At 38.9% G+C, this 23,469-nt stretch overlaps 1 protein-coding gene across 1 annotated transcript in view; it reads left to right on the top strand.

Annotated features, from left to right (window-relative positions):
* The window catches only part of ADGRB3 (adhesion G protein-coupled receptor B3), an 871,792-nt gene that overhangs the window by 741,905 nt on the left and 106,418 nt on the right, over positions 1–23,469 (top strand). Inside the window, 1 exon segment of the mRNA XM_012650418.1 lies at positions 1,407–1,451. Coding sequence (XP_012505872.1) covers positions 1,407–1,451 — 45 coding nt within the window.

Below are 23,469 nucleotides of genomic sequence, written 5' to 3'. Positions count from 1 at the left end.
ATACGACATCATGTAAAATATGTTATCTAACTTATTTTAAGTCAGAAATGTAAACATACCTCTCGCTCTTGCTCTTGCTCTTACTCTGTATCTCACTCGCACTTGAAAGTTCATGCAAACACACACACACACACACAAATGCACATCTTTCCAATTACAGGATGAAATATTATTATTAAGAATTCTGATTAATCAGATTTGTGTTTGAGCCTTGTTTGGTTTTTGCTTTCTTAAATATAAAAATTCATTCCTGCCTTAATAAGTACAGCACATTTAAAACACTTGAAATTTTCCTTGCCTATTAACAAAATTGTAGTACTAAATGCAACATTTCTTATTGTATATGCCATCCACCTCTAATTATCTGAAAAATAAAAAGTAGCTCACCAAAAATTTTCAAACACGTTAAGAAAAAAAATAATTAAAATAACAAAGAAGTAAAGAAAAAAATAACGTAAAACCAAAAAAGCAAACGTGTACCTGCACACACACACATCCCTCCTGGCCAATAGATAGGTAGATGAAAATTTGCTCTCAGTAGTTGTAGGAATTCCCATCTGAATTTGGAATATGTCCTGAGATTTCTTTTTGTATCTCCCCATTCTTTCAGCCCCTGACCCCTACCTACCAGGTGCTAGGGGTGCAGAGACAAATGGGTTGCATTCCCTGCCCTGGACCAGATAGGCAGGTCAGCAGATAATTAGGATGCAATATGGTGGTCATTGCCCAGCTCAAGAGAGAAGAAGGGAAATAATTCTGCACAATGAAAGTAAGAATGGAAAGGAGAAGTTAGGGAAAGTTCCATGGAGGACATGGAATTGGAAAAGGAGTTAACATATAAATAGAAATGTGCCCAAGCAAGAGAGACATAATGGGGTAGACAATAATGAGCCTCACAACGCAATTCCAACACAGAATGTATAAGGAAAACAAAGGAGAATCTGGAGCTGGATAGAGATGGGCCTCAAACGTCATGGTAAAAATGATGGAAAAGAACTGTCCTTTAGAAAAGCAAAGTCAGCTACAATGTGAGGGACTAATTAGAATGAGGAGAGACTGGAGATGGGGAAACAGAGTGCAAATCTGTTGCAATATACAGGTAAGACATGATGAGCCCTCAAGTACTGCAGCCATAAAGGGATTGGTGACTTCAGGGGGCAGAGGAAGAAAAAAGATTTGACATTAGAATAGCACTCTTGCCTGCTCCCTAGCAGCTAGTCTGAGCCAGGCTCTCTGCAAATAAGTTTTGAATTATTCCATGAGTCTAAGGTTTTCCCCTCTATTTTATAGTCCTGATAACTATTTGCTTTATTATCATTTTTAACTAAATTTTCTTCCATAAAAATCACTTCTGTGAGTGTTAGGTCTAGTTGGGTTCTGCTAATAAAAATTGACTGTTTGCATAGTAAACAGATGTGTAAACATAATAAACATTTGCATAATGTTGCATAGTAAATGTAAATTCCATTTATCACAATTATTTGTCTCTCTAAAAAATATAAGGCCATATAGTGTAGTAATTTTATTGACCACATATAGCATGAGGGAAAAAAAAAGACACATTCATGCAATCTAGAAAAATGGAAAATCTAGCTCCATGTGGATTATATCATAGACCTGGAAATCCTTTGTGTTGGCTGTTAGTGGTACTCATGAGTCTTAAAACTTGAGTCAGCAGTTATGGCTGGTGTGTATGTAAAAGAATAAAGCAGTGAGTTACAGTTAGGAGCCATAAGAATTTAAAACACTTTCCTCCCTTGATTTTAATAATTTTCTTTGTAGGTCCATTTTGGGAATGTTTACATGCTAAACACAAAAATAATGTGGCAGCTTTCAAGTTTCTTTCTGTGACTCCATAAAACCACTAATACTGAGGAAAAAAAGACAACCTTGAGTAATTGTGGAAGGTTTACAGGGACAGATGCCTGAAGTAGTTCTACTGCTGGTGGGAGAGGTCTGTGGTCTATTGAGTTTTATCTCTATGGTTCCATGATATGGACTATGATTGTAGAAAAAAAAAAACAACTTTGTGCTGGGGGTAAATTCTCACCTGTCACCAGCTACCTGAAGTATAGATGATGTATTTTATTGGAATAAAAAGGATAGCTCTGGAAGCTGAGCTGTCTCTATAGAAATTGGCATGGGGGTATGGAGGTTGTGAATGTCTTCAGGAGGTGGAGAAAAATGTGAATAGAGACATCCAAGGTCAACAAATCTCTATTTAAACCTAAAAGGAGCTGAAATGGGCATTTTGGAAAATAATAAATAAATAAAAGATCAAGAAGATGAAAAGATTACCCGTACGCTGAAGTGTTCACAGTTCCAAGTTGCACTTTAAGATGTCTGAGAAGGAAAAAACAAAAATCAATGTTTGCTATGCCATGCCGATACACAAACCTTTCACCTCTGGGAAAACTATGTGTTTGAAGCCAAACCAATTTTGTTAGTTTTACCCTTTAATCCCCAGGTCACAAACAACTCAACATTTTTACCTGACTTGCAATGTTCATGCCAAGAAGCAAAGAACTTTAGAGTTCATTACAACAGCAGTGGGCCGCAGCGTGGGAGATAACATATACTGAGAAAAAGGTTCTTTCATGTCAGTGGTTACATTCGTTTCCTCTCTCACTCTTTCCCTCCCTTCTTTCTTTCCCTCCCTCCTTCCTTCCTTTCTTCCCTTCCTTCCTTCTTATTCTTTTTTCTTTTTATTATAGCCAAAAAAAAAAAAAAAAAGTTGGCCGGGTGCAGTGGCTCACGCCTGTAATCCTAGTACTCTGGGAGGCCGAGGCGGGCGGATTGTTTGAGCTCAGGAGTTCGAAACCAGCCTGAGCAAGAGCGAGACCCTGTCTCTACTAAAAATAGAGAGAAATTAATCAGACAACTGAAAATACATAGAAAAAATTAGCTGGGCATGGTGGCACATGCCTGTAGTCCCAGCTACTCGGGAGGCTGAGACAGGAGGATCGCTTGAGCCCAGGAGTTTGAGGTTGCTGTGAGCTAGGCTGACGCCACGGCACTCTAGCCCGGGCAAAAGAGTGAGACTGTGTCTCAAAAAAAAAAAGTTAAATCTAGTTGGAAAGATGAAGCTACACTGAAAGATTGGCTCCAACAGAGCCAGGTAGGCAGCAATAAGGTGCTCAAAGGCCTTCCTACATCCTCCTTTCCATCTGCTGCTTGCTGAAGGAGGGTCTGGCCAGAGCAGCAATGAAACACCAGTGGGCTGCGTGGCCAAGGAACGAAACCAAACCTTAGAGATATACTGACGTACTGCTGGGTCTCCCCCATCCCACCTCGTCCTGTTTAGCATTCTTCATTTGGTGGACTTGATTGTTAATTCCTACCAGTCATCTTGGTCTATAGGAGAATTGTTTTTCTTCCCAGAGAAAGACAGAAGAAAATATTTAAAGGGAGCACTTTGAGATACCCTGGATTTACTGCAAGTGAACATCTTATGCCTCTGGTGTGTTTTCCAGGTCTGTGGTGTAAGGCCGAGATGCCAAGAGCATTGCCTAAAGTTACCTCTTTGCAGAATTTCACAGACTGACCACAATAAATGGGTTGAATTCCTTAAGTAAAATCTCCAAAGCACTTCATAGCTTGAATTATCAGTACTTTATAGTTTCTTCTTCCATCTTTACTTCAACTGAAATTCTTTAGAAAAAAGTTAACATATCTAAATCTAAGATTTGCATTTTTTAAAAATTAAAGAAATAAAAAGGAAGGGAGGGAGGAAAAAATGTTTCAGTATTGTTAATTATAATTCCTGATTGGCCTAGAGATCCCAACTATAGCCTCTATGTAAAGCATTTTTTCACCTCCCTTTTTTGTGGGGAGGAACTGAGACTAATTATATATATTATTATTCTTCCTTTCATCAAAGCATAAAAATATATATTATATAATCATAATATATCATGCAGAACTAGTATAATACATATTGAAAACAACTCTTCCTATAAAATACATGCAATAATCCATTTCTGCATTATTATTTTTTACATATATTTTGGTTAAAGAGGACACTTAAGATAAAAATCATAATTAGATGTCAAATAATGCCCAGGACCAGGTATAGTTCTAAAAACTTTGGTAAATCTGTATATATTTTATCAGTCCATGGGATTATATGAAAGTACTTATGGTGTCATCTGAGTATTTTGAGGTTAATACAATGATTTCTCTTCAGTTTCAAGGGTAAGTTCTTTCTGGAGGGAAGAAGAATCCATCAAAATAATAAAATCATTGAAATGTATATGCTGTAAGGTTTCTCTCAGTATTATTTCTCCAAATCCAAGTAAGGCCTAGCTGTTCTCTTCTTCCCCCCCCCCTTTAATTGCTGCATCTCCATGATAACTAAGCATTTAGTGTTGTTCTTTGCAGAGTATTAAATAATAAAATTTTCACTTCATTCACATTTGGCATAAACATTGGGCTTTCCCATAAGGTAAAAAAAAAAAAAAAAATGCAGCAAGACTGTAGGAAAAAAAAAATAATGAATTTTGATTGCAAAGAGGATTTTCCTAGAATTCTATAGCATCTGGTATTTAAACTATTTCTGTGAAATGTCTCCATTAATGCTTAGGAAGAGGGAGTGGACACCATCAAGAAGAAAAAAGTTAAAAAATTTAATCATTAACCATTCACAAATGACATTGAATATCTAGATATCAACAAAGAGTCAGGTGGAGAAGAAGAAATTAAAAGAAGCAATCTTATGAATTCAGGCTGTGGGCAGAGGATATTCCAATAAATCTTGAAAAAGCAGTTGCAACAAACTCTCAAGTGTAAGTCATCCAAATATGAATTGGAATTGCTGTAAAATAAACAATGTTGCAGGGCAGGTTGCAGGAGGAAGGAAGTCCCTGCAAGAGAGAAATGCTCAAATAAATTCCCGTCAAAGTTTTTTTTGTTTTTTTTTTAATTTTTTTAAGTAAGCATAAATAATATTATGTGAAGGGCTTCTAGTCTTAAACTGCCTCTTTCCAGAGCCCAGGAGAAGGGTTCCGAAGCTCTTTTCATCAGTTACTAGTGAATAATCTCAGGGATTTCTGAGAATGAACAAACGGACTCCATGTAGATCGTATGGAGTTAGCCCACCTCACTGCTTTGCGCCTTGTTGTTTGTTATTCTGAGGACATTATGGCCTTACACAACCTGCTTGTTTGTAGTACAGGGTGCTTTAAGACCACAAAATCATTGCTATAGTCTTTCTTAAGCTTTTACTCCATCCATTCACCTAAAATGTGATTTTTGGAATGCTGTTCTAAGCCAGTCAACACCATTCCTCTCGTGGGCAGCATGGCCTGCTGTTCTGGTTTCATATGCACCCAGCATAAACACAAATTTGATACACTGGTAAATACAGAACACCAGATTGTGTAAAGTCGTCATGGAGTTGGCACAACATAAGGTGGTTCCATGGATTTGTAGAGTAAGCATCGTTAAAGGACTTCGAAGGGTTTGCAACTGTCATCTCATCTATTGCCACAGTGTAAGCTTTCAGGTAGCATCACTGGCCACATTTGAGAGTTGTGACCTGCTACTAAGGATTTCTATAGCTAATGCTCTCCCCACCTCAACTGATTATTAGTGTTGTCATTGCCATTATTATTATCATTAGGAAACAGAAGAAATGATGGTTAAGAACACATACCCAGGGGTATGACTTCCTGGCTCCACCATTTGCTTTGAGATTTTTGGGAAAGTTGGTTGGTCACTCTTGCTTTAGTTCCAAAGTCTATGAAATGGAGGTAATAATAGTACTCACCTCATAGTTTTGTGGTAAGTATTAAATGTGATAATACAAGTGGATGGCTCAGAGAAGCATCTGGCACGTAGTAAGAACTTAATAGATGTTCACTCTTACTGTCACTGTTATTTCACTACGGCACCCCATACCTAACAGTGTTCTAACCTTAGAAACATTTGTGCTGGTTTATGCTAATATTCTCCTTTGCACATAAGATGGCTTTTTTCTTATTGATGCTTTATGAAAACAGTTTTGAGGGAATATAAGGTGTTTCTTCAAATAATAGGGCTTTGAGATACAAAATTCATAACCACACTTAACGGAATTTCAATGTCTATGCACCAGAGAGAGACAGGAACTGATCATTAGCATTTTCAATAGAACAAGGCATCTTGGAAAAACAGTTTTAATCTATTCATACAATGAATGTATTCATACATTCTGATCAGTTGCTTTTATGAGCAAGAAACACTTTGCTCTAACTTCATTCTCCTTTTATCAAAACATAAAAAATAGTTAATCATTAGAGGTTTTAATTTAGTGATCTCTGATAGATTCTTATGATGCATAGCAGTAGTATATTAGTGATGAATTAATTTCGTATAACAATTGAGATATTAGGATTCCTCTATTATCTCATAAATTACTTTCACGCATTGTTTATTATACCTTGTGCTTCTCTTTCTCTTTCCCAATCTGTTTTTTGATGAATAGCATTGATAGCTAATTATAAACATACTTTCAACAAATTCTATATTAACCCTTTTACACTTGTGACTCTTTTGGACTTAAGACATGACAAGCAGTTTTTACTGAGAAATCAGTGAACATTTATTCACTGTCTTCTATAAGAACCAGAGCAGTGTCTTGGTGAAGATCATGGGTTCCAAGTTCAATTTCCTGTGTCTTTGCTTTCCTATCCTATCTGACTGGCCTCGGTTTCTTCTTCTGTAAAATGGGAGTAATAATATTGTCTTAGAAGGTTTTTCTGAGGATCGAAGATAATTTTAAAAGATATATAAAATACTAGCAGTTCCTGGCAAAGAGGAACACGTTCACCATATTTAAACTGTCATTAATATCACATTTAGTTATAGTCCAGAAATAAGAAATTTTATGGAATACTTGAAAAAAAAAATGAAAGCCTCTTTTAAAAACATTCTGGTCTTTGCATTCCTGTAACAAGAATTCTATTTCAAGATTTCACTTCCCACTTCCCTTTCTTTCTTTCTCGACACCTCATATGGCACTTAACTCTATATACAGATGCTCTTCGACTTATGATGGGGCTACATCCTGATAGACCCATCATAAGTTGAAAATATCATAAGTCAAAAATGCATTTAACACACCTAACCTACAGAATATCGTAGCTTAGCTTAGCCTCCCTTAAAAACTGACATTAACCTACAGTTGGGTAAAATCATCTGGCAACAAAGTACATTGTAGAATACCAGTTGTTTACCCTCATGATCACATCACATAGCTGAGTGGGAGCTGCAGCTTGCTGTCGCTGCTGAGAATCACAAGAGCCTACGATTTTCTACTGAGTGTGTATCGTTTTCACACCATCCTGAAGTTGAGAAAGCGTAAATCTAACCATTGTAAGTTGGGGACTGTGTGTGTATGTATGTGTGTGCATATATTTGCCTAGCTATTTCTTAAGTAATGATGCTTTCTTGCCTACATTTAAAAACTGACTCCATAGTCAAAGTTCATGTAGGGTGAGGAAAAAAAAAAAAAAGAAACTGACTCCAGCCAATCCTGGTCTATCAGATATTAATTTTACATATATATTTTTGTATGCCTCAGAGTAACTACTTTTGAAATTTTTGAGAAATATGCTTCATTTTGACATTACCAATTTCAAGGTTAATACCTGCTGGCCTAACCAATTCAATTAAAATGTAGAGCCCATTTGGCCTGATGTGCCTGATCTCTGTATCTATGGAATCCTGTCCTGTAAAGGAGAGATGCTAAGTTTGTCCTCAGCCTAGAAATTAAGGAGAGAGCTACTGGGTGGATTGGGGGAAAACGTGTTCACATGCACTAGACTGAAACTATCCTCACATTTCATGTTTTCGTATTAGGCAGCCCAGTACTCCCTCTTTGTATCTTATCTCTGCACCAAAACCTCCAACAAGGAAAGAAATATATTAGAGAAAAGCCTCCTACTGCTTTCAGCTGCTGTAGTCATAGGCCTCCCACAGTTGTGAGGTGTCTGTGCTCTTAGTTCCTGGCCTGGCTCCCTTGTCACTGGCAGGAGATGTGCTCCTCAAAGGAGAGATGACAGCCAGAGCAAGGAGGGGGGGAGACACAATGAGACTTTCAAAAATATATGTTTCTGATTTTCACATCTGCTCTCTAGTGTGCTGTATGCAGGAGAATATTCTTCATTATAACTGAAGTCCAAGGCCAGATGGCCTATGGATCTCAATGGACAAAGCCCCAGAACACTGAACACTTGTGACTATCGAATCTTAAAGCCTCCCCTGATAACACCAGGTAGAATTAGCCTATCTCCCACTTGTAGCCCCCAGTCCTGTCTCACTGTTCTACCTATATTTGATTCCATTCTGTCTCTTTCTAAGAGGTGGTATGATATTATGGTTAAAATCAAGGACTGTGGCCTAAGATGGCCCAGTTTTGAATCCTGGCTCCATCCCTTCTTACCTTTGTGACTTTGGACAAGTGTTTTAACCTCTCTGTGCTGCAGTAAGCTTGTCTATACAAAGGGAATAATAATAATTAAGAATAATAATAATAAGTCTGCCTCATGGTAATATTGTAAGGATTAAATGAGTTAATATGTGTAAAACACTTAGAAGAGAACCTGGTGCCTAGTAAGTGCCATTCAAAGGTTTGCTTTTATTTCTTGGGGCTAGGGAACAGGTTTTAATCAACCTTTCTAATCTCCCAAACCTAGCACAATGCCTGGCACATAATATGAGTATCTAACCTAGTTCTCAGGTTAGATAAAGCAATTCAGTGGTTATGAAGAGCAAATATCCCAGCCAGGTTTCAATGGAAAAACAAAATTATATATTTCTGTAACAACAATAACAAAAATGTATAAGAAATAAAATAAAGAAAAAAGGCTAGTTCACTGTAACAGGAAACAGAGTCTCAGTGGGATCTCCTTTCTATCAAACTAAAATGTCCTAGTAACCAATCTTTCAGAATCCCCTCCTGAAATACAGCAGCAGGCCAATTAATTAGTATGAAAGCTTAGTCAAAAGGACAATGCTACCTGGAGAACTAAGCAATTCAGTCATCCTTGCAGCATTTAATTAAGCCACAGACCATGGAACAACTTTGTTTGATAATTTAGAGCATACATTTCCACTGGAGCGTGTTTTCTGATTCAGGTCTTCTCTATGGTTGCTTTTCTGCTGCTTAAATGTGTTCTGAAATAGAGGGAAAAACAGCATGCTCTGCCCACACAGTGGTTCCAGCAGGGATAGACAACCAGGCTCTTGCCCATATTTATCAGGAAATTTGAGCCTATCTTCAGACACAAATACTGATTCACAGAACATTAGCTTTCCTACTCACTTTCCAGGAAACAGTCACTAGAACAAGTGGTAAGCTAGAGGAGGGAAAACTTTGGTGGCACTAGAGAACCTTAAATAATTTGGCACCCAACATGAATGTTTTGCTGCTCGTGGAAACCTAGCATAGGAGAGATGCACCTCAGTGTAGAGTGGTTGCTTCTCTCTTTGCATATTCTGGGGGCCTGACTCAGGTGGGTCGGGGGGGTCTAAGCTTTCAGCCCATCTGCACCTGCTGCATCTCAGCCTACATTGCTCTAAGTTCACGCAAATATGAATCTCCCATGGTACTGGCAAAACTACTCCGGATTAGAGCACAGCCTCTCCTGCCAAGATCCAGGAAGGATTAAATCCGTGAAGCCATGGAGAAGGACTCATTTTGGGAAAATCCACTCTTTCAGTCAAATTCAAAAGCCTGAGTCTGTGTTTGGTGCCCCTTGAAGCTCCATAATTGATAGCTATGACAAGGAATGAAATAAAATTTATTAAATTTAGCACAGTATATCATATCACTGGAGGAAAAAGAAAATTCCCTGGTGACTAGGCTAAGCTAGCTTTCTTAAGAATTGATTGTCATCCTGATTTGAACATGTTAATGGGAAGGGGAAGACTAAAGCCTCAGTAGGGGCATCTCTCATAGTCTATTGACCAACATGCAAGGCTCATGAAGAGAAATGTCTGGCTCTCATCGTTTTCTCACCAAAGGCCGTCCTATGTACCAGGAGCTTACAATAGAAAGCTGTTCCCTTCCCAGCCTCTCAAGGGGTCTTACTTCTACCTCCCACCCAGTTTTCTCAAGAGAAATGGCTCCAAATGAGAATCATTTGGTAGATGGGATGTGAACATCTGATTTAAAAAGCTGCTTACATGGAAACCCACCCACTGTTTTGAGAAGGCATAAGATATTTGAGGCTTATTCCCAGAACAAAATGACGAGATGGGCTTGGTGAGACTAAAAGAATAATAGATACCAAAATAAAAGAACAATACAAATGCCCCAAACAATGTATAGTCACAAATTCACAAAAATAATTTTGTTAAAAAAGAGAAACAAATTTAATGAAGGCACCAAAGAGTCTGAATCACTTTTGTAAAAAGTGAATTAAAATGCTTATATGCCACTCCCTCTAAGTAATCTGATTCTTCAGAATTTGATTTTTCAAAAGTCTTAATTTCATAAAGTACTTGTAGAGCTGACATTAAAGGTATGACAAAGAGTTCGTTGTTTTTATTTTTATAAAGGACAAGTGAAAGATGGTGGAAAATATGTGAAAGGATTAGTAATGGGCCTACTGAGGCTTAAACTAGCTAACATTTATTGAGCTAAATAAATGTTGATTTATTTATTGACCATAAGCTGCCTAGAACTCAATGTGACTCTATGGAATGGGAATATGCATAGCAAGGAAGATCATTACACCAATACTTATCAATCACTAGATTAGGTACCATGTAAGAAATATAAAAATGAGCATAGAACAATTCTTGCTCTTAAATAGCTTAAAATGTAGAAAGGAAGTCATCTCATCATTTGAAGTATTATAAGATACCTGAAAGCTATGAGGTTGGTTAAAATTCTAGGAGAGTACAAGGAGGAGGTTGAGAATACAAGGACATTCAAGCTAGCGTAGACAGGATGGGCAGCAAATAATAAAGATGGACCAATGAGGAGATGGACTAATGAGGAGGCAGAGGTACAAAGGAGAAAACCAAGGAAAGGATAGAGCAATTGTGAGCCGTCCAGTAGCTGCTTTAAGCTCAGGATGTCAAGCTCAGTGGAATAAAGGAAGATGAGCCTGGGAAAATAATTGGAACTTTATTCTCTAGGAAATTGCCAAGGGGACTGGGAGATATATTAAAAGATATTTGTTTTTGCTTCTGTTTTGTAACAGGGTAGTGACACAATTAGAAAATGCTTTGAGGAAGAGATTAGATTGTAATGAAAATCAAGTGAGACTGACATACCAATGATACCCCAGAGAGCAGCCAAGCCCTGGGGCCTGCAGACAATTTCACGCTTCACCCTTTTTCTCAAGGGTTGGAGAGGGAGCACCCCGCCATGCAGCTGATTGTGTAACAGTTGCTGTATTTTGGACGAGAGATCCTCCCACTCTTGCGCTCTTGGATAGGGGAAGACGGGGCTTCTCCACTCCACCAGGCGAGACCTCCCAGAGAATTTGGACATTGTTTTGATTCCTTCTGGTGGGACCTAGATTCAAATTGTGGCTACATGTGCTTGAGCAAGTTACCTGACCTCTTCATACCTCAGTTTCCTTCTCTTGTAAAAACAGCTTAGCACATTTGTTGCCATATGGTAAAAAACCAATAACTGGCAGCTGTGATTACACGTAGAGTCATAAAAAGTAGGTTCACTTTGGCTCCGTGAATATTCTTTTCAGTAAACCTACTTCATTTGCTATACAATCAGATAGATTTGCAGGTAATCTAAGAGAAATCTCAGCGCCAGTGAGTAAGGCATTAGCATTTTGAACTGTGATGTTACCAGACCAACAGAGCATGTTTAGGCAGAGTGGTGTCAACTGAAAGGCTCAGCTCTATGTGGATTCCCCCATTAAAATGCAGCAGCATGAAGCAGTTACTGTACTCTGTAAGCTCTTCCCTGAAAAGAGAAAAAACAGCCATGACTCATGGGCTGCTAGCTTATTCCACAAAAGGGGCTCTGGAATGATGCCTCTTTCTTTTACCCAGAATTACTTCTGCTGCTGTTCTATGTAGGTGATGAAGAAGCTCTAATTCTCATTGTTCTTAAGATTTATATTCTGAAGCTTGTCAGAAGTAGAGTGGAATTGATCATCTATCACTCTTTACCTTATCTGGCAGTGCTGCCCTGAGGCAAAATCCTGAGATTTTCTTTGCTGCTGCTCATCCCTGGCCCACCTTTCATCTCTTCTCTCTGGCATACTGCCTTTATGTGTATACTTTGCACATAGTCATCATATTTTTCCCCACCACATTTGTAGTCCAGCTTTCTTCTGGAATCCATCAGGCAGTGAAAATAATTGATCCCTGTTGTGTTCTTGTAAAGGTTGGAGAATAGAATCCTATTGGCCAACCTGGTCTGCTTGGCTACCAGCACTGTGATTCCTACCCGGGCTGGGAACTGTCAGAAGGAGGACTGTAAGCTTGGCCAAGCACTCAACAAAGACCTATGGACATCACATAAAATTGGGCAAGGAGCCCTGGTTATTGCTTTTCAACATCTGGCTCTTTCTTTGAATCTTTCTAAAAGGAATGGAAATGCAAATTGAAGCAAGACTTCATTCCCCTTGACATTGTGTATCTTTCCCTCAAAAATAACTTGACTTTGAGTTAGTTTATATGAGCTTTGCCACTTAACCTGACAAGTGACTAAAGGTTCTTTTCAAAATGTCTATTCACTTGTATGTGACCAATTTTTTTTGTTCTCCAATTTAATTCTGTTCATTAGAAACATAGGGGAAAAAATGATCATTATAATGGGCTTTATGGTAGGTGCAGAAAACCAGCAGGGAAGGTTGAGAAGTATAAGAACATTTAGGAAGTTAAATAAAGTTTGGATTTAACAAATGAAACTGGCAAGAAATTGCACAGAAAAAGCATTAAGAATACAGTTATTCATTGAAAATGAAAAAATGATTAAAGTTGACAGTAAAAAAAAAACAAAAACCCACATAACACCTTTGGGGAATAATAAGATGCTCAAAGAAAGCTTTAGAATTTATGTGTTCTTACTCCTGGTTTCTCTGCCCAAAAGGCATAAATGTTTAAATAATCCATAGGGATTGGCATAGCAGTACTAGTTCCCATTATGAAGAAGTCTAAAGAGAAATTCTGCAAAAAGAAATAGGTACTATACATGGAGTAGTTAGGAAAGAGAATACAAACTAGCCTATGAACCGGCCTCTGGCTAAGTTCACTGGTAGTGCAGTCTCCCTTACCTCTGTCTCCACAAACCTGACTCTGCAACAGCCTCGCGGTTGCCTCCACTTCCAAACCATCCTCCACCTGATTCCCATAGCCATCTTTTTTTTTTTTTTTTTTGAGACAGAGTCTCACTGTGTTGCCCGGGCTAGAGTGCCGTGGCGTCATCCTAGCTCACAGCAACCTCAAACTCCTGGGCTCAAGCGATCCTCCTGCCTCAGCCTCCCGAGTAGCTGGGACTACAGGCATGTGCCACCATGCCCGGCTAATTTTTTTTTTTCTATGTATTTTTAGTTGTCCAATTAATTTCTTTCTATTTTTAGTAGAGACGGGGGTCTCACTCTTGCTCAGGCTGGTTTCGAACTCCTGAGCTCAAACAATCCGCCTGCCTCGGCCTCCCAGAGAGCTAGGATTACAGGCGTGAGCCACTGCGCCCAGCCCATAGCCATCTTTTTAAAGCAGTACTTTCGCTGTGGCAGTATCCTACTCGAGAGCTACTTGTAGCTCTCTGTCTATATTTTGAGAGTCTGAATAATCTGTCTACACCCTACCCATACCCAGCCTTAGTTCAAACCCTTCCCAACACAGACTTTCTGATTCAATCCATTCTCTCTTCCTATCCCTCACCTCTAGGCAGATGCCAGCCTGGTTCGACTCTACCAAAATAGATCTACCCAGGTTGAGGTAAAACAATAGCTTTATCCTAATTAAATACTTCTCTGATTAAAGGAGCAAAGAGATTCATGCCTCTGCTTTCCCATATGGCTCCTACCCACAGCTGGTTTGTCACTTCTGAAACTTCGTGTCTTAATTACCTTGGGCCACACTTGTTCCACTCCTGCTTCTACAAAACAGCCTGCTGAATTAGGAAGAATGGATAAAAAAAAAAAAAAAAAAAAAATTCATCTCAGGAAAGTCTGGCATTGGCTAACTTTTCCTGACAGTCCTCATTCTTAATCTTTTTTTCTCTGGTTCCAGACCTTTCAGAAATATATCTTTCATTTCTAAACTTTGTGTTTTCACATCTCTCTTTAACATTCACTTAATTCCTCTCTCTCTCATATCGTTTGCCCTTCTCCTCCCTTCTTTCGTCCCTTGCTTTAATATTCTTCCTTCCCACTTTTCCATCCTACTTCCTCCCCCATTAATTTTGGAGCCTCTTGCCTCCTACTTTCAAGTGCTTATTCTTGACAGCAGTGTGGGAGCCCAAACTTACAAAGGTGATGCTATTTACCTGTCTCTTTTTAATTGTCATATCACCAAAGGCTGTGTGTGCCAGACATCCCAGGTGCAGTGAGACCAGACTGGCAGGTGAGGCTAGAATGAGCAGCACATCCACAGGGCCAGAGGAAGACCTGCCAAAAAACAACACTGAATTCAAGTGGAGAATGCAGCTGTTGCCGTCACAAATATTAGACAAGGGAGAAACTGTGTGGGAGTCTTTTCAAAACTGGAAACTTGCATTTGAAAAAAAATACAGTGCTTTAAAAGTCACCATGTTTAAATCCTCCCTGGAACCCATCTAACTCTGGAGTTGGGAACAGCCTATTGTAAGAAAAAGGAATGAAAATTCTAACTCCTAAAAAAAAAAAAAGAAAGAAAAGAAAAAGTTAAAAACAAGATCTTGTAAAATCTTCACATCCTATTGAGAATTATACCATTATATAATACCAGTGCTATAAAATATGTAGTGTTAGTGACCAACTATTAACTTCTCTGATGAGCTTAATTTTAGTGTGACTAATACACTGCAGGTTTTCTTTAATCTAATATTTATCAAGCCCCTATAATGCATAAAATTCTATAGAGTCTATTAAACCATTTTATATGAATAACTGTTTTAAAGTTTGTAGCTCTCGATATCCTATAATATTTTGTATTGTGTGAACATACAGTTTGAACGTGCAGCTTTTTGAGTATGTGTGTGTGGTGTGTGCATATGTTTACATGTTTTACCTCTCCCCTTCAGACTGATGCTGCTGGTTTCACATTGCTGAGTGCACTCTGAGCCTGTATTGTTTTTTTGTTAACATATCAACAGGGTGGCTAATGACTGCTAAGTGAGAAGGGTGGCAAAACCCCTTCATTTCCCAAATAAATTGAGGTTTTCTCTGGATTGAGGAAACAATAGAAAAAGTCTTGACATGTGAATTTTATACAAAACAAATGAAATAAATTACATCATTGTTCAACACCATCTCTCAAGGAAGGAATTACTGCAGTGAGCAAAAAAAAAAACTGAGCCAATTATGTAGCAGGCATCAAACCGGGCATGTTCACAAATGTTGATTTATTGAACCTTCACAACAACTCAGAGACAGTGTAATTATTCTCCTTTTTTCAATCTTGAGGAAACTGAGGCCCATGAATGTCGAGTTTACAGAGATAATAAATGAGACAGCCAATATTTAAACCCAGGTATCCTGGACTCCAAATCACATACTCTTTTGCATTATACATACCTTTGAATATGAATTTGCCTCAGTTTCTTCTCTAATGATGTCAGGCCAAATTGGTCTTGTGGTGAAAGTGACTTACATAATGGGCAGAATTTCAATTCGACTGTATTCTGTACCTGAGAAATTTCAGTCAATATGTGATATCTCCAGAAGATTCAATACCAGTAGTTCTTGTTTTCCATTGTTTGGAGAAAGTTACTTTAAAATATATAAAAACTCTTAGAGACCTACTTTCTAAAAAAAAAAAAAAATGTGGAGATTTGAATTCTTTTTTCGTTCTGTTATTTGGGTGACTGAAACTGGCAGCACCAATAAAACTTGGTTTCTGACAGTGTCTTTTATATTGTAATTGAAACATTTTTCTTTCCTTCAAGTTCATTGCTTACCATTCTCAAGAAACTGAAATGAAATTTCATTCAGATCTTTTTACGTTGTTGCATCTTGATAGACTTTTTAAAGGTGCAATAATCCAATGGCAGTTCTTACAGATACGTGTCCCCAAGGGAGTTATTAGCTTAAACACTGGTATACTTTCTAGGCAAGTGTTTGGTTTTAGCTTTCCCAGTGTAGTTGTTCATTTATTTTTAATTAAAGACTTCACCTTCAAATCTGCTACAAAATTTTTGTTGATAACAATGGAATCTCTATATGTGGAATGATGGAGAAAAATATTGCCATCAAGTTAGTTTTCTTTATATGTCAAGCGGTGTTATTGGAACAAGCAGAGCCAACTTTCAATCAGAGGAGGGCAGTCCTCCTGTGTGCTCCATGCTTCCTTTTCCATGACATCCCATTTGTACTTGCGCCTCCTAACACCCAAAGGTGGACCATCTCTTACAATTATTCCCTTTGTGGTCTATTTGCATTAAAAAGAAAGACAATTAGCTAATAAAATACTAATGTAATTGGAGAGAAGGGCTCCTATCCTGAGGCTTACTAACATAAGGACATTTCGGAGGTTACCTCCTGAGACATCCAGTTTTCTACCAAAAAGAATAGCTCTATGGTGTGAATTTTAAACCAACTCCAAAGAAGGCAGGCAGCACAGCATGGAATAGACATAATTTTGATGTGTTAGACTTTTGAGCTGCCTCACTCATCACATCTCTGAGACAGTCACCTAAATAATACCTCCACATGTGGGAGGCCCTAACACAACTTTCTTCCACCGGAGGAGAAGGGGCAGCTTGTCAAAACAACCAAAAATTCTACTTTAGGACTTTTAATAGAAGTCTAACCAAAGCATGGGGAGGAGGGGAAGGAAGTTGCCCCCTCCCCAATTGCCCCCACCTCTTCACAATTCAACAAGAACAGATTTTATTTCAGGCCTTATAGTTTTGCCCCAGACTTTTCTTTGCAGCCACACCTATTTTATCTCCAGCCCACTAATTGTACCACCCTATCTTACGCTTCCTCTACACCTGTGTGTCCATGACACAGAAGAGTTTTAACTAAGTGTGCATGGAGATGACAAACCCGGACCAAGGCATTTGACCTTTGGCAAATGAATGCGTGCTTTATTTACCCACACACATCCTTGGCCCTCCTGTTTCACTTCCGCTGCGAATTGGTGCCTAAGTAGCCTAAGGCATGAGAGCAGTCTCTGGGCTTTCAGCTGTGGTTTTTCAATCTTGCCTGTCACTGACTAACGCGCTGCGCCCTGCCGCATCTCGTTTGAGGATGTAGCCCAGGCCTGGCATGCTGCGGCGACTGAGTCAGTGCATGGCACAGCTGTTCGAGAATCGCCTCTTTTTGGGAGTGCACACAGCCTCTCAATTGTGAGGAAAGAAGCCTGTTAAAAACCCACAGAGGTTGGATTTTCTTAGTGGATGCTTGCATTTTCGCTGGTTCCTGATGCACACACCTTGAGATCAGAATTGTGGCAGGTCGGGCTGAGAGCAAACTGTTTCGGTTCAAGTTACTAAGCTCAGAGGATGAATTGTGCTTAATATTATCAGAATGAAAGGAGAGCGGTGGGGAAGGATTGTCATCCTCATCATTAATATAACTGGGTGATTATAGACCCTTTCCCAGGAGAAAATCAGACTGTAGCTGGCCATTGAAATATAAAACAGAATCCTGAAGAAGGCTGGCACACAATCTGTGCTTTGTAGCTAAGAATAGCAAGGTTAATTACCGAAGGGAGTGACAGAAACAGGAAAGCAGCAATCGCACCAAACAGAAGTCGCTGCAGCGGTAGTTCTAAAATAATTGGTAACAAGGGCTAACCTTGGAGTTGTCAAAACATTAACTCTTGAGGGATGGAAGTTGGGGAGGAGAGAGAAAGAGAGGGAGAAGCATACAAGCAGAGGTCACTTGTGATTTCAAATGAAGGATAACTGCTTGTCAACCCAAATCATATTCTAAGACTTTAATTATATCTGTCAGAATATGACTAAGCCTCCTTAAATTCAGCGTGTGTGATATTCAGACATACTCATATAATTCTATCTCATACTTGTTCACTGGCAAGCACTAAATACTATAATAAAAGCAGAGTGTTTATGCTAAACAAATAAGTAAACACTTCTCACAATAAAAGTCTGAATAATCCCTAGTTAATGGATTTTCTTATCCTATAAGTCTCCCATATATAACAATATCACAGATAGAATGAAACTACGTAAGAAAATAGGTGTTTAAAGATATGTTAATGTTTAAGATAGCACAATAAGGTTTACCTTTACTCAAAATAAGTTTTCTAAGCATTTAGTATTTTTTCCTTATGATAATCCTAGGCCAAATTTTATGATCTTTATCAGAATGATAGCTGCTATTGTATTTACGTTCATCTTTCACTTTTAGTCATCTCTAATTGCACAGACAGAAAAATTTTGGCTCAGGCATGAAGATTAGCAGTGAGGAATAAAATATTTAAAACTGGAAATGGGTTTCTAAAAGGAAGTTTTTTCATCTTTTTCTTAATGTTTTTTGGATTAATCTTTGTGATATTTTCTTCATTTGCTTTGCTGGAAAACGGGAATGAGGGCTACTCTAGCCCTGTGGGTATGCGCCCTCCTTCGTAGAAGGCTCAGAATTCCAACCATTCTCACTTTATTATTATCACTGTGATTATTTTCATCATCATTATTATTATTTGAACATCTACTATGTGGTAGATGAACTAGAATATTAGTGTGTGAATTATAACTTGTAATAGGTTGATATTAGTACCTGTATTGGAACGGTGAGAGGACTAAGGCTAAAGGAGTTTTAGTATTTCATTGAAAAATATATAACAACCATTAATAAGCAGCCAAACTAAGATTCAGATGTAGAAACCCATAGTTTTCCCAAACACCCTGCTAATCTTTATTTAAAATTTTCGATGTTATGATTATGAATTCTAACTTCCTTAATACTATTAGCATTAAGTATCTATATTTATTTTTAATATTTAGAATTAAGTTACTCATAACAATATTTTCTGTATTCCTTAATGTGAAAACCTGTTTGGAGGAGCTGCCCAACTTCACATATATTGTGGTTTCTTCAATAAGGAAAGCCTGTTGCAGCCCCTAACCTCATGGCAAATTATGGGGTTCAGGATACACTACCACTGAAATATGGTGCTTTGGCATATTAAATATTTTAAACTGAAGGAACTTGAGAAAGAACATGTGGAGGAAGGTCTCTGTGACCTTCTCCACACCCTTCTTCCCTGAAGCAGGTCATAAAACCTAGGAAGGATTTTCTGATCTTTCCCTGAAGCAAGTCACAAGACCCTCATGTGAGAAGTGCCCTCTCTATAACCAGAGGAAAGGAATATTCTTAATTCAGAAGATGAAGTGTTGCAGAGAAAAATCTGAACAAACAGTCCTTGCCAAGCTTCCCCCAGTTTATTACCATTAGATCATACTCTTTCATTGGCCTATCAATTTCTCCATGACTGTCCACTCTCCATCAAACCTAGCACACAAATATGTAGGTTTAACTGTTTCTTTGGATTTTAATTTTCTTGTGAAAATTAAGACTCCCATGTCTCATGAAACTTATATTAAATAAATTTGCATGCTTTCCTTTTATTAATCTGCTTTTGTTTTAGATGCCTCAGCCAGGAACCTAGGATGGATAGAGAAAAAGGTATTTTTTTCCTCCCCTACACAAACATTTTCTAGAGACAACGGGATGAATAATTACTACTAAGAAGTAGAGTGAGGGGTTGCAAATTATCTTCCAGATCACTCCAATTCTCCTTCCCTTATTTAGAAAATAATTTATATATAAGACAAAGAAAAGCATAATATACGTTCTCCATTCTCAGAAAGTTTCTGAACCAGATCAAGTAGCCCTCAACAGAATGTATTAGTTTATACATTTGTTTTATGTAGCACTTTTTGTCGGTCTGCTCTTACTTCCATTCTCCACCCCTTTCTTTGCTCTGCTCTGCTACACATCATGGGAAACTACATGTGTCGGGCCAGGCTGCCTTTTGGCTGCAGGACAGGCTCCATCAGTGGCATGTGCTGTAGGAGGGAAGAGCTGATGAGAAGTCAGGACATTTCTCTCAACCTCTTTCTATGCTTATGGCAGATGCATCTCCTCTGTGGTTCTGGTTCCTGTGGGACTGCCCCTGCACTGTCCCATTTGCCACCAGAAGCTCCGCACCATGGGTGTAGCTCCCACTGTATGGCCTCAGCTGCTGGACTTTGGCCAGATTGTTCCAATATTTGCAGGTCCCAGGGCAAGGGTACAAAAGGAAGCCCATAGCTCCGTGTCTAATGTTTACAAGTTATAAATCAAATGCAAACTCTTAAGGGGTTTTCTATTTTTTTCTATGTCGACAAATATGTCTTTATGATAACATTTTTAAAAAAATCACTTGCTTGGAAATCCATAAGATAAACACCACTTTCTTTTGCTCATTATGGAGGGGACTGGAGGATAGAGACTCTCACTTCCCATACCCAAGGCTCAGTTACTCAGCCACCTATCAGTCCTCCCCCATGCCCACTGTCTGGGAACTGCGAGAATCTTCTGAATGCTCCTTCTTATGCCAACTAGTTTAAGACAAGAATTCTCTGCCCACAGGTGTCCCCAGTTTCCCAGCCTGACTGGTGTTGACCCTTTAAGTTCCTCAAAGGAAGCTGAGGCTGGAAGTCCAGGTTCAAATTTAGAATTTTCAGACTCTTTGGTTTCAGACTTGTGACCCATACCTAGTCTCTTTCTCTTGGCTCTATTCCACGCTGTAAAGAGCCTTGAGTGCATTCATATGGACAATCTGGGCCCTACACCCAAACTCTATCCACTTTCTTCCCCACCTATAAATAGCTGCCTGCTTTTGGTCACCTTGTGGCTCTGTGGTTCTGTGCTGTTAAGGGAGGATAGACTCAGGGAAAAGGACCTTTCAGACCCTGGAGACAGACTTCCTTGGGTAAGGAAACCCAAGGACCTGCCTACCTGGAGCATGATTTAGAAGGGGGTTTATGTCTTCTTGGCCCAGGGATTTCTTCTGTAGGCAAGAACATGGCTGGGGAGAAACAGAGTGGTGTCTTCTAGACTGTGGAGCCCAGATCAGGGTTCCACCTTGCCCAGCTCTAAGAGTACCACCAATTTTGATGGTTTCCCAAGAACAGTAGTGGTGGCATCTTCCTACTATTGCTAATCTCTTGGTTACCTCACTGTCCCCTGTTGTTTCTTCAGTTCTTTCCTCATCTGTTTAACCAATTTCCTATATTAAATTTCCACTCCTGGAAACACCTAGAGAGGTTTCTGTTTTCCTGATTATACCCTGGTTGATATAGCTTGTTTAAAAACTTGTTTTAAAGTGTTAGATTGCAGTGTTATTTTCTGTGCATTGTATGTTGGGTTTATCCAAACTACAGAGAATCAGCTCTGTCGCAAAGACAGATTCAGAGGTATAAAATGTTTTCTGACAATCTAAATCTTTTCCTAACACATGCACATTTCATAAGTCATATTTCAAAAGGCATTGTATATTTAGCTCTACCTAAATTTGCATGTGGAGTTACAAGGTAAATAGGACAGATGGGAAAAAATAGAAGTGGAATATTTCAACATGCCAGGCAGAGGGGCAGGAATGTGAAAGTGATACAACTAAATGCTCCTTCTTACCTAATATAGAGCCTTTGATGGCAAGCTGCAGCCTTGGGGTTCTCTACAATCCACTCCGACACTTCCCACATTGGATCTTTTTCACGTGTCATTCTACTAGGGCAGTGCACTGTTAGCTCTTAAAATAAGACTTACACATATGGTACTTATATAATGAAGATAAAACCCGTGCAGTGAGGCTGGAAATGTTCACATTTGATTTCTTGATAATGCTTGAGGAGAGATACTGCCTGAGTTATGTAACAATTCAATTCCTAGTTGTTTTTTCTTTTTTTTTCCTGGAAGGCACAAATATTTGACATACATCTGACTGCTGATCTTTGTCCTTGTTTGCTAAAAAATAATATTTTGTGCTTTAAAACATCCTGATTTCAATGATAATACATACTCTATATTGTTATATTCTATATCACCTTGTCCAGTTATCACCGATAAAATCATTACTGAGAAAAATCAAGGATTGACTTGGTGATGTTCTGTCATTTCTGTTTCTGTGCCTTTGCCTGTAACTCTCTCTCACTGCAGCAAGCCTGCTCTGACTGACTTGGTAGACACTGCCAAGACTTAGCAACAGAGGGAAACGGAAAGTAATCAACTTTACTGCCTGATGTTACTAAAAACTGCAGCCCATTTTCAATTATCCGTGTCAGTAGATGTAGGGATCTTTGAAATCCAGATCTAATCTATAAATAACAAAGTAACAAGAGAAACAAAACAATGGAGCTTCATTTGATCAATAGTTGCAGTCTTTTCTTGTATGTTTTAGTCAGGATTTCTAGAGTAGTCATCACAATGCCTTCTAATTAAAAAACAGATTCAGCTCAGGTCAGGACAGTGGCTGGTAGAGCTGAATCGAGAAATTGGTCTTCATTTTTAGGTAAATGGGCTTCCTGCTTACCTCAGGATCTCCATATTGAATTTCCTTTTCTCCTGGAAAATGTGGGAAGGGCAACCAGAAAACCTGAGGCTTCTTACCACAGTGCCAGGCTGCCTATGGTATTGACGGGAAGAGTAAAAAGCCTGCTCCAAAGGCTAAGCAAAAGGTCATGTTACTGGGGAACAATAACGTTTAACACCTTAAATCCACCCAGTAGAGGGAGGGAAGCGTGAGAGGTGACTGCACATGTCGCTATGGTACTCCTCTACCCTGGGAGCAGATGCTGCCTCATGCAAACACCAAGGCAGGAAACACAGTCCTCTCAACACTTGCACCTGAGCTGTTAAAGATGTGTAATATTCTACCTTTACTTTTTTTTTTATTTCAGCATATTATGGGGGTACAGATGATTAGGTTACATATGATGCCCTTGCTCCCGCCACCAAGTCCGAGCTTCAGGTGTGTCCATCCCCTGGGAGGTGCACATCACACTCATTGTTTGTGCATATGCCTGTCCCCTCCTCCCTTCTCCCCCCGCCCCTGCCCAACATCCAATAGATATTATTCTTATATGTGCACTTAAGGGTTGATCAGTGAAACCAATTTGATGGTGAGTACATGCGGTGCTTGTTTTTCCATTCTTGGGATACCTCACTTAGTAGAATGTGTTCCAGCACTTTCCAGGAGAATATAAGAGGTGCTATATCTCTGTTGTTTCTTAAAGCTGAATAGTACTCCATGGTATACATATACCACAGTTTATTAATCCACTCATGTATTGATGGACATTTTGGTTGTTCCCACATCTTTGCAATTGTGAATTGTGCTGCTATGAAC

The sequence above is a fragment of the Propithecus coquereli genome, unplaced genomic scaffold (assembly GCF_000956105.1).
Source record: "Propithecus coquereli isolate 6110/MARCELLA unplaced genomic scaffold, Pcoq_1.0 Scaffold324, whole genome shotgun sequence".
Classification (NCBI taxonomy): domain Eukaryota; kingdom Metazoa; phylum Chordata; class Mammalia; order Primates; family Indriidae; genus Propithecus; species Propithecus coquereli.
This window is presented reverse-complemented; position numbering and strand designations above follow the sequence as displayed.